Source organism: Lithobates pipiens, unplaced genomic scaffold, assembly GCF_037356315.1.
Source record: "Lithobates pipiens isolate NorthernLeopardFrog02 unplaced genomic scaffold, aLitPip1_a1.2 Scaffold_3, whole genome shotgun sequence".
NCBI lineage: Eukaryota > Metazoa > Chordata > Amphibia > Anura > Ranidae > Lithobates > Lithobates pipiens.
The window spans coordinates 51,761,178-51,775,882 of record NW_027507790.1 but is presented as its reverse complement, the minus strand read 5'-3'; the positions used below and the strand labels follow the sequence as shown (position 1 = coordinate 51,775,882).

Below are 14,705 nucleotides of genomic sequence, written 5' to 3'. Positions count from 1 at the left end.
GTGTATGATGCAATGGCCTAGTGATTGACATCTCTGGGGTTAATTTACTAAAAAGCAACAGACTTCACTTTGCAAGTGAAGTTGTACTCTGCAAGGGAATTTTCCCTAGAGCCTAGTAAATGAGGTAAAACACTGCTGACTTCCATCATCCAGTCATGTGCAAGCAACAGAATTTATTTTATTTTCTTTGTGTGTGATTGGCTATTATTTGCAAAGTGAACACTGTATTTGTCTTTAGTAAATCAACCCCTATGCTCGTATCAAGTGGCATGCTGGATCTGCAGATGAGACGTGACCTGCATATGCATTATTGACAATATTGCTACTTGAAGCATATTGCAATAAGTTTTGCATGTTTAAATATTAGGTGCATGTGCTCTGAGGCAGTAAAAAATGCAAGGCCTTAAAAAGAGGTTTGCATATAAGTCCTTCTGGAAGGAGAAAGAGTTGCAACAATCAGTATTAACAGTGGCAGCATACTGGCAGAACAGTTGGAGCACTTGTTTGCCTTTACAAGATTGTAAAATGCCACACTCCCAGAGGACACAATGAAAAGTTTTCATACATGGTTACACAATTTTAACCTATTTTGTGTAACTATGATATAAAAAAACCTCTTTAAGGAAATATTTCTAATGTTTGCTTAGTTTTTATTTGAGAGATAACCTTCTTGTGGTCCATTTAGTATTGAATGTTTTACATTTTTTATAGTGTGTGTGTGTGTATATACTTTGTATAATTGTTTTTTGTTTAATTTTGTGTACTAGTGTTTAGAGGTAACTCCCAGTGTGCTGGCAAAAAATGGACAGATCATTTTAAACAAGATCCTGGAGCCCGCCTTTTATTTTTTTTTGGAGCCAGGGTAGATACAGTCTAGGATAGTTGTCTCGCTACTGTTGTAATTACTTGGCATGAGCATCTGTATTTTATGCCAATGAGATGCTATCTATTATGCCTATTACCTTGGGAAATAGTACATATTGCAATGCAGTATATCACATTGCACAGCTTCTAATAAATAAATTATATATATATATATATATATATATATATATATATATATATATATAAATAAATTAAATATAATATATATATAAAATGATGGGATTTTATAATTGTGTCTACGTTTGTTTAAAGGGTAACTCAGTGGTCTTATAAAATTAGATGTTATTTTATTAAAGTGATTGTAAAGTCTTGTTTGTTTTCCTATATAAATAACAAACATGTTTTACTTACCTGCTCTGTTGCAGTAGATTTGCACAGAGCAGCCCAGATCCTCCCTTTCTTAAGTCCCTCTTTGGTGCTCCTGGCTCCTCCCTCCTGTTCAGTGCCCCCACAGCAAGCAGCTTGCTATGGGTGCACACAAACTGAGTCACAGCTCCCTGTGTCCAGTCAGACACATAGCCCTGACCCGGCCCGCCCCCTCTCTCCCCTGATTGGCTAGCTGACTTTGACAGCAGGGTGAGCCAATGGCCCCACTGCTGGAAGGAAGGGGAATCTTTTGCGGTTTATACGCTCGTGGACATCGCTGGACAAAGAGGGACATCAGGTAAGTGTTGGGGGGGGGGGGGGGGGGGGGGCTGCTGCACACAGAAGGCTTTTTATCTTAATAAATGCATTAAGATATTTACAACCCTATTAAATACTCAATTGTTCTATTTCTCAACAAGGTTGGCACCTGGGGGGTATTCATTGTTTTATCTTTGAGACTATTATTGCTGTGTACTACTTGAAGTAAAGTGCAATGAGCAAGCAAGTCCCATTATACTCTCCAGTAATATAAATACGTAATTCAAGGGGATTAGATTAACTACTGTGGAGTAGAAAGGAATAGGAGAGCCAGCATTAGGAACCAGTTATGCTATGTGCTGTCCAAAACATAGTGGGCAGAGGGATGACCTCATTATTGTCCTGATGCTGATTTATTGTCCAGCCACTGCCAGCTGAGTTTTCTTGACCATACTATCTGCTGCAGAGGTGATGGAGCTCCCTGTTGTGTCTGGCAGATATGCCCAGAACACAGATTGGCTGAACAGAAATACAAATACATTACTCACTTCAACTACTTTAAAGCGGGAGTCCACCGGGACTCCGCGTTTTTTTTTTTTTTTTTTTTAAAAGCCAGCAGCTACAAATACTGCAGCTGCTGACTTTTAAATAGTGACACTTACCTGTCCAGCGCGCCCGCGATGTCGGCACCCGAAGCCGATCGCTCGCTCGGCTGCCGGGTCCCGCCGCCATCTTGGGTATGGGAATCAGGAAATGGAGCCTTTCGGCTTCATTTCCCGGTTCCCTACTGCGCATGCGCGAGCCGCGCGGCGCAATCCGGACGGTCCCCGCTGCCTCTGGGAGCTGTGTGTTTCCCAGCAGGCAGCGGGGCACTTGCTGAAGGGGGCGGGCGCTTGTGGAACGGGGGCGTAACGTACGCCCCGTTCCGCAGAGAGCTAGCCCGGAAGTGGGTGCAGTTACCTGGATTATCCAGGTAACTGCACCCCCCTCCCCCCTGAAAGGTGCCGATTGTGGCGCCGGAGGGGGGGGGGATTCCGATGAGCGGAGGTCCATTTTAGGGTGGACCTCCGCTTTAACTACTTGGCTGTACTTTAGCTTTAAATTAATCATATAGATCAGGAGTCTCCAAACTTTCGAAACAAAGGACTAGTTTACTGCCCTTCAAACATTAGGGGGCCTGACTGTGGCCAGTGGGAGTAGAAAATGCCCTGGCATCGGTGGGAGTAAACCATGCCATAGGCTTGCGGTTTATAGGTAACCATAGGAGAGACAACAGAAGAGAAAAATATATGTATGAATCATATGGTCCATATCCAGGACCGTTGTCTCTGCCACGATCACCTATAAGCTGTGCGAAAAGGTCAAAAATCGCAGTATACATATAGAAGATTTTTTTTCTGGTTTGACAACAGTCATCATCTGAAAATGTTATCTTGCTACAATAACTCCTGAAGAAACCGTGTTTATAGTGAAACATGTAGCAAATATAACGTGTAGCTTGGTCGACTTTAGTTCGGATCAAACATTGTTGTATGACATCACGCTATGATTCTTGGAATGACCGAATAATATGTGTAATTTCACACAACTTGAATGGTTTGATTTATGTGAGAGTAAATCATATCGTTTATTAATTTTATCAAATATTTAAATTGAAAAAATTATTTGGTAAACTTGAATTATGTCAATATTTGAGCATCTAAAAAATCCTGTCCTATCTGTATATTGTCTACTGCAATTTTTTGTGTCTCTTAAGTGGATTGTTAGAGGATTTTTTTTTTTTCCATGGCTCTTTAACCAACTGATTAGTCTAGGGCAGAACCGCTATTACATTTTATCTTTCATCAAATCATTGGATCAGATTTATGAAAACTGTTGGCTAGAAGTGAACTGTACTTGCAATTGCTTGTAATTTTACCCGGAAGGCAATTAACAAGTTATTGCTTTTCATGGAAACATATCTGCTGTAACCCAGTGTCTTTCAGGTTGTAGAAAAGCTTTTTCAGGGTGTCATTGTTCTATATTAATCTGAATAGTACTTTTAATGGGACAAAATTCCAAGGAAGAGGCAGTGCCAAACCATCTCTTAACAGTATGGACAATGATCCCAATTTGTCTTTCAACCAAAATCATATTCCCTCTGTAATATCGTGTTAGTTTAATGGTCCGTATGATAGCAGCGATTACGCTTCATGTACAACGAATCTTCTGTCAACTATGCTAATTCAGCAGTTTTACACATAGGGGTGAAATTGACTCTCTGATAGTAGTCTGGTATTTAAAAAACAGCAATGATCTAAGTGATTGCTGGTGGACATGTCATTTTGTTCTATAATGGTATAATATCTTTCTCTTGTGCTATTAGTTTTTATAGACTGTTAAAGTGAAACAGTAGCCAATTTTTTATTTTTATTTTTTTTCACTATTTTTGAGTGTATTTGTGTCTTCCCTAGTGAGGAGATTCACTCTGGTTTTCTGTGCTGATGTCTGTTGTCCCTGAGACAGACAGACAGTGAGGGTAAATTTTACAGTTGTCACTGGAACAGGTGAAGGGAAATCTGCAGGTAAGAATACCTATTCCTGTGGCAATTGTCTATAATAGGATTTCTTTGCTGACCATTTAACTCTCATTCTGTTGTGTCTCCAGGATAGAACAAAAAGGGAAGGCTCCCAAATGTGGACACTTCATCCACCTTCTAATAGGGGGACAAACCTGCTGCACTGTGACCTTGTCTGTAGCCTGTGGCCTGTAGTAGCATGTAGCCTGTGGCTATTTGCACTACAGAAGGATGAGAAAAGGTTGGAGGGAGTATGGATATTAGCTGCCACAAGCCTATAGCTTGTATCTCAGTGCCTGGCCAAACCTGGTACTTCCCAGGTGGGTCACAAATGAAAAAGGGTTTGCCTGACTCAAGGGAGGTATATTTTTTAATTGAGAGGCTTTTGCATCACATAGTAACTGAATCTGAGACTTGTTTGGACTACCAAACCAGAGCTTGTAGATGTATTGTAAAGTGGTTGTAAAGCCTAAACTTGTTTTACTTTATTGCATTTCCTGCATTAAGATAAAAAATGTTTCATTATTTGTATGGCCCCCCTCACCTCTTTTTTTTTTTTTTTTTTTAACGCAAAAGATCCCCAAAAAAGTGTTTTTTCTTTTTTGTTTGTTTTTTTTGATCTTTTGCTTTTAACCACTTGCTGCCCAACGTCAAATGACAGCGGGCAGTGCGGCTCTCATTCTTGGTGGACGTCATATGATGGCGCCCAGAACGACTGCTCTTGTGCGCCTCTGGGGGCTCACATTGTGGCAATCAGTGGTGCGACGTGTCAGTCTGACACACCGCTACACCGATCTCGGTAAAGAGCCTCTGACGGAGGCTCTTTACTACGTGATCAGCTGTGTCCAATCATGGCTGATCATGATGTACATAGCTAGAGCTGTTGATCGGCTTTTCCTCACTTGCATCTCACAGGCGCGAGTAGAGGAGAGCGGATCGGCTGCTCTCCTGATGGGGTCTGTGCTGATTATCAGCGTAGCCCCCCTCGGATGCCCACCTGGGACCACCAGGACCACCAGGGATTGCCACCACACTGGACCACCAGGTATGCCACCCTAGACCACCAGGGAAATGCCAATTGGTGCCCAGGCAGCTGCCAATCAGTGCCCATCCCTAATGCCTGCCAGTGCCATCAGTGAAGCCTATAGATGCCATCTATCAGTGCCGCCTATCAGTGCCACCCATGAGTACCCATCAGTGTCGCCCATCAGTGCCACCTACCAGTGCCCATAGTCATTGGTGCCACCTCATCGGTGCTGCCTTATAAGTGCCCCTCAGTGCTGCCTTATCAGTGCCCATCAGTGAAGGAAAAAACATACTTATTTCCAAAATTTTATAACCAAAACAAAAGAAACGCATTTTTTTAATTTATTTATTTATTTTATTTTAGGTCTTTTTTTGTTTAGCAAAAAATAAAAAATGCAGGGGTGATCAAATACCACCAAAATAAAGCTCTATTTGTAGGAACAAAACAATAAAAATTATTTTTGGGTACAATGTAGTATGGTCGTGCAATTGTCATTTAAACAGCGACAGTGCTGGCTTGGGCAGGAAGGGGATCTAAGTGCCCGGTATTGAAGTAGTTAAAGGTAAAAAAGAGATTTGTTTTTTTTTTGTTTTTTTTTTGTTTGTTTTTTTACTCCAGATCTCTTCATAAAGAGGACATGAAATAAGAATGACATTTACAAGGGATGTTTACATTCCTTGTAATAGGAATAAAAGTGATCCAAAAAAACTTAAGTGACAGAGAAAAAATAAGAAAAAGTGAGTGCATACATAAATCTCGCGTGCATATGTAAATGTGAGGTATGGCCGTGAATGTTAGAGCGAGAGCAATAATTCTAGCACTAGACCTCCTCTTTTGGTGGTATTTGATCACCTCTGCGGTTTTTATTTTTTGCACTATAAACGAAAAACCAACAGTTTTGATAAAAAAAACTGTTGATATCATAAATAACCCCCCAAAAAAAGTAAAAAAAAAATCTTCATCAAAAAAAAATCGCAATAAGTTTTTTACTTATTTTTATTGATTGGTTTGCGCAAAAGTTATCATCTACAAAATAGGGGATAGATTTATGGCTTTTTTTTATACTATTAATGGCAGTGATCAGTGATTTTTAGTAGGACTGCAGCATTTCGGCAGACAGATCGGACACATTTTTTTGGGACCAGTGACATTTATGCAGCGATCAGTGCTATAAAAATGCACCGATAACTGTATAAATTACACTGGCAGGGAGGGGGTTAACACTAGGGGCGATCAAGGGGTGAAGTGTGTCCTAGGGAGGTGTTTCTAATTGTAGGGGGGACGACGACTGGAAGTACAGAGAGATCGCTGTTCCTGATCACTAGGAACAGACGTTCACACTGTACTCCCCTGACAGAACAGAGATCTGTTTGTTTACATTGACAGATCCCTGTTCTGCCTCTCTGTGGAGCGATCACAGGTGGCTGGCGGACTTCGTGGCCAACGGCCACGAGTATCAGCTCCGGCGCCATGGTGCGCAATAGAGCTGACCTTCCGCCGTATATCAGCAGGGGCTGGTCGCCAAGTGGTTAAAGTGTAAAATGTTGGGTATCTATTTACTCAGCATAACATCATCTTTCCTATTATACAAAAAATGTGGCATATATTGTGTTATTTTTAAGATTCATTAAAATGTATCCCCCCCCCCCCAAAAAATAAAAAATACCACATGACATAAAAAATTGCATTGATCGCCATTTTATTCCCTAGGGTGTGTGTGTGTGTGTGTGTGTGTGTGTGTGTGTGTGTGTGTGTGTGTGTGTGTGTGTGTATATATATATATATATATCCATATACATACATACAGTGCCTTGCGAAAGTATTCGCCCCCTTGAACTTTTCAACCTTTTGCCACATTTCAGGCTTCAAACATAAAGATATAAAATGCGATTACAGCTGCAAGTCGCTTGGGGTATGTCTCTATCAGTTTTGCACATCGAGAGACTGAAATTCTTGCCCATTCTTCCTTGCAAAACAGCTTGAGCTCAGTGAGGTTGGATGGAGAGCATTTGTGAACAGCAGTTTTCAGCTCTTTCCACAGATTCTCGATTGGATTCAGGTTTGGACTTTGACTTGGCCATTCTAACACCTGGATACGTTTATTTGTGAACCATTCTTTTGTAAATTTTGCTGTATGTTTGGGATCGTTGTCTTGTTGGAAGATAAATCTCCGTGCCAGTTTCAGGTCTTTTGCAGACTGCAACAGGTTTTCATCCAGAATGGTCCTGTATTTGGCTGCATCCATCTTCCCCCTCAATTTTAACCATCTTCCCTGTCCCTGCTGAAGAAAAGCAGGCCCAAACCATGATGCTGCCACCACCATGTTTGACAGTGGGGATGGTGTGTTGAGGGTGATGAGCTGTGTTGCTTTTATGCCAAACATATCGTTTTGCATTGTGGGCAAATAGTTCGATTTTGGTTTCATCTGACCAGAGCACCTTCTTCCACATGTTTGGTGTGTCTCCCAGGTGGCTTGTGGCAAACTTTAGACAAGACTTTTTATGGATATCTTTGAGAAATGGCTTTCTTCTTGCCACTCTTCCATAAAGGCCAGATTTGTGTAGTGTACGACTGATTGTTGTCTTATGGACAGACTCTCCCACCTCAGCTGTAGTTCTCTGCAGTTCATCCAGAGTGATCATGGGCCTCTTGGCTGCATCTCTGATCAGTCTTCTCCTTGTGTGAGCTGAAAGTTTAGAGGGACGGCCAGGTCTTGGTATATTTGCAGTGGTCTGATACTCCTTCCATTTCAAAATGATCGCTTGCACAGTGCTCCTTGGGATGTATAAAGCTTGGGAAATCTTTTTGTATCCAAATCCGGATTTAAACTTCTCCACAACAGTATTACGGACCTGCCTGGTGTGTTCCTTGGTCTTCATGATGCTCTCTGCGCTTTCAACAGAACCCTGAGACTATCACAGAGCAGGTGCATTTATACAGAGACTTGATTACACACAGGTGGATTCTATTTATCACCATCAGTCATTTAGGACAACATTGGATCATTCAGAGATCCTCGCTGAACTTCTGGAGTGAGTTTGCTGCACTGAAAGTAAAGGGGCCGAATAATTTTGCACGCACCACTTTTCAGTTTTTTATTTGCTAAAAAAGTTTAAAATATCCAATAGATTTCGTTCCACTTCACAATTGTGTCCCACTTGTTGGTGATTCTTCACAAAAAATTAAAATTTTATATCTTTATGTTTGAAGCCTGAAATGTGGCAAAAGGTTGAAAAGTTCAAGGGGGCCAAATGCTTTCGCAAGGCACTATATATATATATATATATATATATATATATATATATATATATATATATATATATATAATTTATATTTATTGTTGTTTGGGGGTTATAAGTAATTTTCAAGCAAAAAATGGCGATTTAATCTTGTAAACATAAAGTGCCAAAAAAAGGCCTGGTCTTCAAGTGGCTAAAAGAAAAAAAAATACTTTACAAATGCTTTAATTATTGAAAGCATCAAGCAAGAGGAAAGTTAATTACTTATTTAGGCAAGAAGATATTTCTACTCTTATAGACCATATGGTACTATAATTGGTGCTGGTTTGTTATAACACGAGGAGTACAAATATACAGTAAAGCTACCGAGGTTAAAGTAGATTTGGGGTGTCACTAAAAGCAACCTCACGTAGATTTAGTTATGTGACAGACAGTAGCAATGGGAGTGTTACCCAGAACACTTCCTCTTGATATCTTACATTTATGTGTATAACATAATATTTGAATCCTAATCATCCATGTAATTGATTTAGCAGGCATACCACAATATAAAAACTATATGGTTTTGCTATTGTCAATTCTAAATCGTGTAACATTGGACAAGAATTTTTCCAGAAAATGATCATGATACGGTCAGTACATTAATAATTTCCTCCTTTTCTCCCAGTCAGGGTCGTGATCTGCAGATACATACTTGGAATTTGGCAGAAGGAAGGAATGAAGTGACTGACTCAATTGCAGTAGATAGCGTTGGTTTTTGTAAGTGCTCATTATTAAATAATGAGAATTGTTTACTAGCAATGCCAGGAAAAGAAAGCTCACAGGTAAGAAATATGTTTTTGGCTATCTTTCAAAGGACAACAGCACTTTCATTGGGAAAATGGCTAAAAAGTCTTTCTCCTTCCCAACTTTCCACCAAATTAGTAATTTTTAAATAAAAAAACTTAGTGGTTGTTGACCCACTCATTTAACTTTATATACTGTAATCCTGTGTGCTCCTGTCTGTGATTTATTTAAAAAAATGCAATACATACCTAATTTCAGAGCAGCGCTCACGTGACCGGCCGGCTCTCTCCCCGTCTGACAGATGCAGCGGGCGGAGCTGAGATTTCCCCGCTGACATCAGTTGGGGCGAGAGGAGGAGAGAGCTGACCGGTCATGTGAGCGGCGCTCTGACATCTGGTATGTACTGCATTTTTTTTTTATATATCACAGAGACAGGAGCACATGAGGTTAGCAAACGGAGGATTATATAAGATTTTAAATGTTATTTCAGCAGCAGGAGGGGAGGGGGCGGGTACTTGACACAGAGCAGACAGGCAGGGAGGGGAGGGAGGAGAGGACGGAAGAGAGACAGAAAAGCTGTAGATGACAGAGGCATGTAAACACTTTGAATGACAATTGCATGGCCATGCAACACTGTACCCAAATTCAATTTTTATCATTTTTTTTTTCACACAAATAGAGCCTTCTTTTGGGGGTATTTAATCACTACTGGGGTTTTATTTTTTGCTAAACAAACAAATAAAGATGGAAAATTTTGAAGAAAAAAAAAGTTTCATAGTTTGTTATAAAATTTTTGCAAACAGGTAATTTTTCTCCTTCATTGATATGCGCCAATGAGGCGGCACTGGTGGGCACTGATAGGCACAGTTAAGGCGGCACTGACAGCCACTGATAATAGATTTGGCTGCTCAATGTCCAGGCCACTTTTTGCGATACGGCACTGCGTCGCTTTAACTGAAAATTGTGCGGTCGTGCGACGTTGTACCCAAACAAAATTGACGTTCTGTTTTTTTCCCCACAAATAGAGCTTTCTTTTAGTGGTATTTGATCATCTCTGCGTTTTTTATTTTTTGCGCTATAAACAAAAAAAGAGTGAGAATTGAAAACACAATATTTTATACTTTTTGCTATAATAAATATCCCCAATTTTCTTTAAAAAAAAGAAAATATTTTCCTAAGTTTAGGCCGATATGTATTCTTCTACATATTTTTGGTAATAAAAATTGCAATAAGGGTATATTGATTGGTTTGCGCAAAAGTTATAGTGTCTACAATGTAGGGGAAAGATTTATGGCATTTTATTATTTTTTTACTAGTAATGGTGGGGATCAGCATTTTTTTTTTTTTTTTTTGTCGAGGACTGCAACATTATGGCAAACAGGCATAATTGGGAAATTTTTGGGACTATTGGCATTTATACAGCGATCAGTGCTATAAAAATGCACTGATTACTGTGTAAATGTCACTGGCAGGGAGGGGCTAACAGTAGGGGGCAATCAAGGGGTTAAGTGTGTTACCTAGGGAGTGATTCTAACTGTGGGTGGGGGTGGGACTGCCTGGGTGATCGTTGTACATACCTAGTATGAACAACAGATCGCTCTCCTCACCCCTGACAGCACGGAGATCTGTCTGTTTACATTGACAGATCTCAGTTCTGTCTCTGTTTGGAGCGATCACAGGTGCCCGCACGCTCCCCCCTAGTAGTCAAAAGGCGACCCGACGTATAGCTACGACGGCTCACCCAGGTGAGCCAACCTGCCGCAGCATAACTGTGGAAGGAGTTAAAATCAATGGTAGTTGAACAAAGATGCCCGTATCATGTGTTCTTTGAGCAACTGCACCAAAAATAATTTTACATTGCTTAGCAAATTAATAAAAAGCGCTGTTAAAAATGCACAAAAAATATACTTTAGCATTTAAAAGTTTGGAAATATCTTTATTTTTTTTAAACCACTGATACATTTTTTAATTAAGGTACAGGCAGATTATGGCTGGTGGGATGGGCCAGCAGGATGCTGTACATGGCTTCCTGAAAACATCACAGCCTCCGTACTCCTCTCAGCCCCTTTACAAGCAGTGTGCTGGCTCTTGGGAGTCATGCAAATATTAAAATGCCTTGATGGGTAGATGTCAGTCTGGAATAGTGGGCATCTATAGGCAGGTTACATTGACATAAGTAAAATGAAAAATGCAGCGCCAAAAATCAAATAATCCCAAATGAGTACAGCATAAATGTGTAAATTAGAACATGTCCTCTAAAGTGTACCATGGATAAATTCTATTGAAAATAAGAGTCCAAAGACATTCAAAGGAAGAAATCATCCACCAATCCTTCAGAAAAGCACCAGGTGCCACCACCTTTGACAAGCGGAAAACTCACCAGACCATAAGCTCTAATGAAACACAGGTCTTCCCAGGGTATATATGCATCAATTCCAGAATGGCATCATTTTAACAGCAGCAAAGTTTGGTTCCAACTATAATAAAGCTCATTAAGGAGCCAATAAGGACCGGTGATAGTGTAGTATTTTTATTTTAAAATGATACACAATACAAGGTAAAAATCACCCAGTTAAAATATTTTAAAAAATGCAAGGAACTTGCCCAGAGAGCCACCTATGTTCTACAGCAGGGTGACGTCAGTACTGAGACTCCACCCCATTTTCGCAATTTAAAACTTTGGATGCCAGCAGCCGCATTTGTTATCACAGTGCAGATTCAAGATTGCAATAGGTTACATTGACTGCCCTAGGTAGTTAGTTACCACATGTAATGTTGAGCCTCCAAGATTAAAATAACTGCAGTGACTGAAAAGGATGGGCCAGGGATAGCAAAAATGATTCTGGATGTCCTCCAGCTATAAAATGAGGCAAGATCTATCTGACTTGCTGCACCTTCTAATATACACTGTGAGATACTCAGTGTGCAGTAAAATAAGAGTAGGTAATTTCAATACAACAGAGAAGCCTGTACCAAGTTACTTTGCATGTGTTTGGGTGCTGGGTCTTTTGGATTTGCAAGCTTTTGTCTTAGGGTATAGTTGGGCTTGTAAGACACTGGGATGCAACATTTGTTAAAATGGTAGTAAAGTCTTGTGTGACATTTTTACCTGCAGGTAAAATATAATAAAGCTTACCTATAGGTAAAATTAATATCTCCCAAATGTGAACCGTTTAGGAGATATTCCAGCAAGCAGCCAGTGATGTCACCTGCGCATGCGCTCTGAAGGAATGGCATATCCATGCCGCTCTTTCAGAGCTCTGTACCATGCCTCACATTTTATGCACGCATGCACGGAGTGACATCATTATGACTCCGCCAATCAGATGGCCAGAGCTTGCAAACCCGGAAGGAAGACCTGGTGAAGATGGAAGCCATGTCAGCGGTGACAGTGCGCAGCTGGAGGGCTTCATTTTAAGGCAAGTCTTTCATAATGTGCTGGTATGCAATGCACACTAGAGCACTATGATATTACCTTTCAGTGTAAAACACTTTTTTTTTTTTTTTTAAAAGCTTTAATACCACTTTAACCTCTTATGCGCCTGTATACCCCCTTGGACCAGGGCAATTTTTACATTTCACCTATGAACTTGTTTATTTGGTAATAAATTACAACATACGTTTTTTTCAAGAGAAAATCTAGGCTTTCTTATGACAATATTTGCAAAAACAGTTTTTTATGGGGTCTAGAGACAAAGAAATCTAAAAAGGGCGTTAGTCAAAAAAGGTATTTTTATTCTAAATGAAAAGTATGTGTTTTATTCTGTAATTTGTCATGTTTAGGCCTCATGCATACTGGATGTTTTACAGCTGCTGATAGGGGCATTTTTTTCCCCCTGCCTCTAAATTCCCCTGCATGTTAGCCTTTGTGTCCATGCACACATGCTTTTAGCAGCGTTTAATAGAAGGGACTTTTAGAGACGGGGAAAAAAACTGCCAGTGCATCCAGGAGCAGCAGAGTTTGGGCAGAAAAACTGCTTGACACTACTATAAGCTGCTAAACGAGTCTAAACGCTAGGTGCGTTTAGCACATGAACAATAATTCATTTCATTGGCCAGAATATTTTTTTATGCCCATTGAAATGAATTAACATCCAAGGGCCCAAACACTTTAAATGGTGATTTACATCTGCTCTCAGGAAGTCTTTAGGCCTGGCTGATGACCAATAAATTACCGTACTTTTATCCTGGTTTATGTGATATGGGCAAGGGTTTACCAGTTTATAATTGCATTTATTAGTTACTCTCCATCCCGTGGTTGTCAACAGATACATGTATAAAGTTTATTAATTTGTGAAAGGGTGTAGCCTTCCTCTTTGTTTAATGCAGCCAAACTGGAACACTGGAAGCCTCTGGCAAAATTAGCAATCATTTTACTTAATTAGTAGGGCCAATCTGAGTTTACATTTTAAATATCCTATTTTTATGTACGTATGTAGTTTAAGTCTGGCTCCTGTTTGAGTCATAAGGAGATTAAACATAGTTAACCCTATGGCTCTTGAGCCTCCTGGCCCTTTAAGGTATTTCAGATGCCTGGGGGGGGTGGGTTTCTAATCATGTGACTGCCGTGATTGGCTGTCACAGTGGTCACATGATCGGAAAGCTCTCAGTACTTTCCGGTACCCGCCAGCTACCGTGCTGCGAGTGTACAGGGATCGTGCTCTCAGCACAGTAAGCTGTTTTAAGATGTATGCGGCCACTCAGCTTTAAAAACCACTGGCTAAGTGGCCGCATATATGAGTGCGACCGGTGAATAGGGGCTAAAGGGAAAGCATGGCATATTTTCAGTAATCACATATTTCAAGTCATTATTGCAGTGTTTAGCTTCAAGTGGAACTATTGGCAAAATCAATCGTTTTATTACCCATTGATCATGCCGTAGGATCTGTTGGTTTTCCACTTTCTGTAAATAACCAAGCTGTCCAGCTAAAGTGGCAGTTGGAGGGATTGGAACAAACCATATAAAACTGCTAGAGGTGCTTACAAGGGTCAACATGTATTCATACAGTTTTAAACTATTTGTTCCAAAAGAAAAACAAATGTTGCTACTACTTGACCACCTGCTGACCGCTCATCTTGTGATTGCAAGACACTATTCCCAACGCACACGTTCCTATAAAAGTGGGTGCTAAAGCGACCAACGACTGGAACTGTGAACAATCAGAGCAAAAGATGTCACCAGAAATTGGGTCCAATGCTTAATTCTTCACATGCCTGATGAAGGTCCTGCATGGCTATGAAACATTGCTGTTTTCTGTAGCAATGTGATCTCTGAATAAAGCTTTGGATCCAAGTTTGGAGACCCATGGTCTGCTGGTGACCTCTCTTGCTCTGTGCTGTGATTGGACACAGCACAAGTTGGGCAGCAGATTTCAGCCAATGATTACATGTTACATGATTTACATGTAGAGCATACAAATATATTTGATCTGTTCTTCAATTGTTATCCTGTCTATACAAACTGGTTTCTGTAATAAGTTTCAATTTTTCCTTAATGCTCCTATGATTGAATGAATGTGTATAGGAATATATACAGATTTTGATATACCTCTAACATAATAGACAGGATAAGAAATATTGAGATTT

The 14,705-nt window shown here is 40.2% G+C and overlaps 1 protein-coding gene across 4 annotated transcripts in view; it reads left to right on the top strand.

Annotated features, from left to right (window-relative positions):
- GNB1L (G protein subunit beta 1 like) overlaps positions 1–14,705 on the top strand; it is a 58,546-nt gene that overhangs the window by 20,676 nt on the left and 23,165 nt on the right. For all 4 annotated transcript variants that reach the window (XM_077461674.1, XM_077461675.1, XM_077461671.1 and 1 more), the window contains exon 4: positions 9,001–9,157. In XM_077461674.1, coding sequence (XP_077317800.1) covers positions 9,001–9,157 — 157 coding nt within the window. The remainder of the gene's footprint in view (positions 1–9,000; positions 9,158–14,705) is intronic.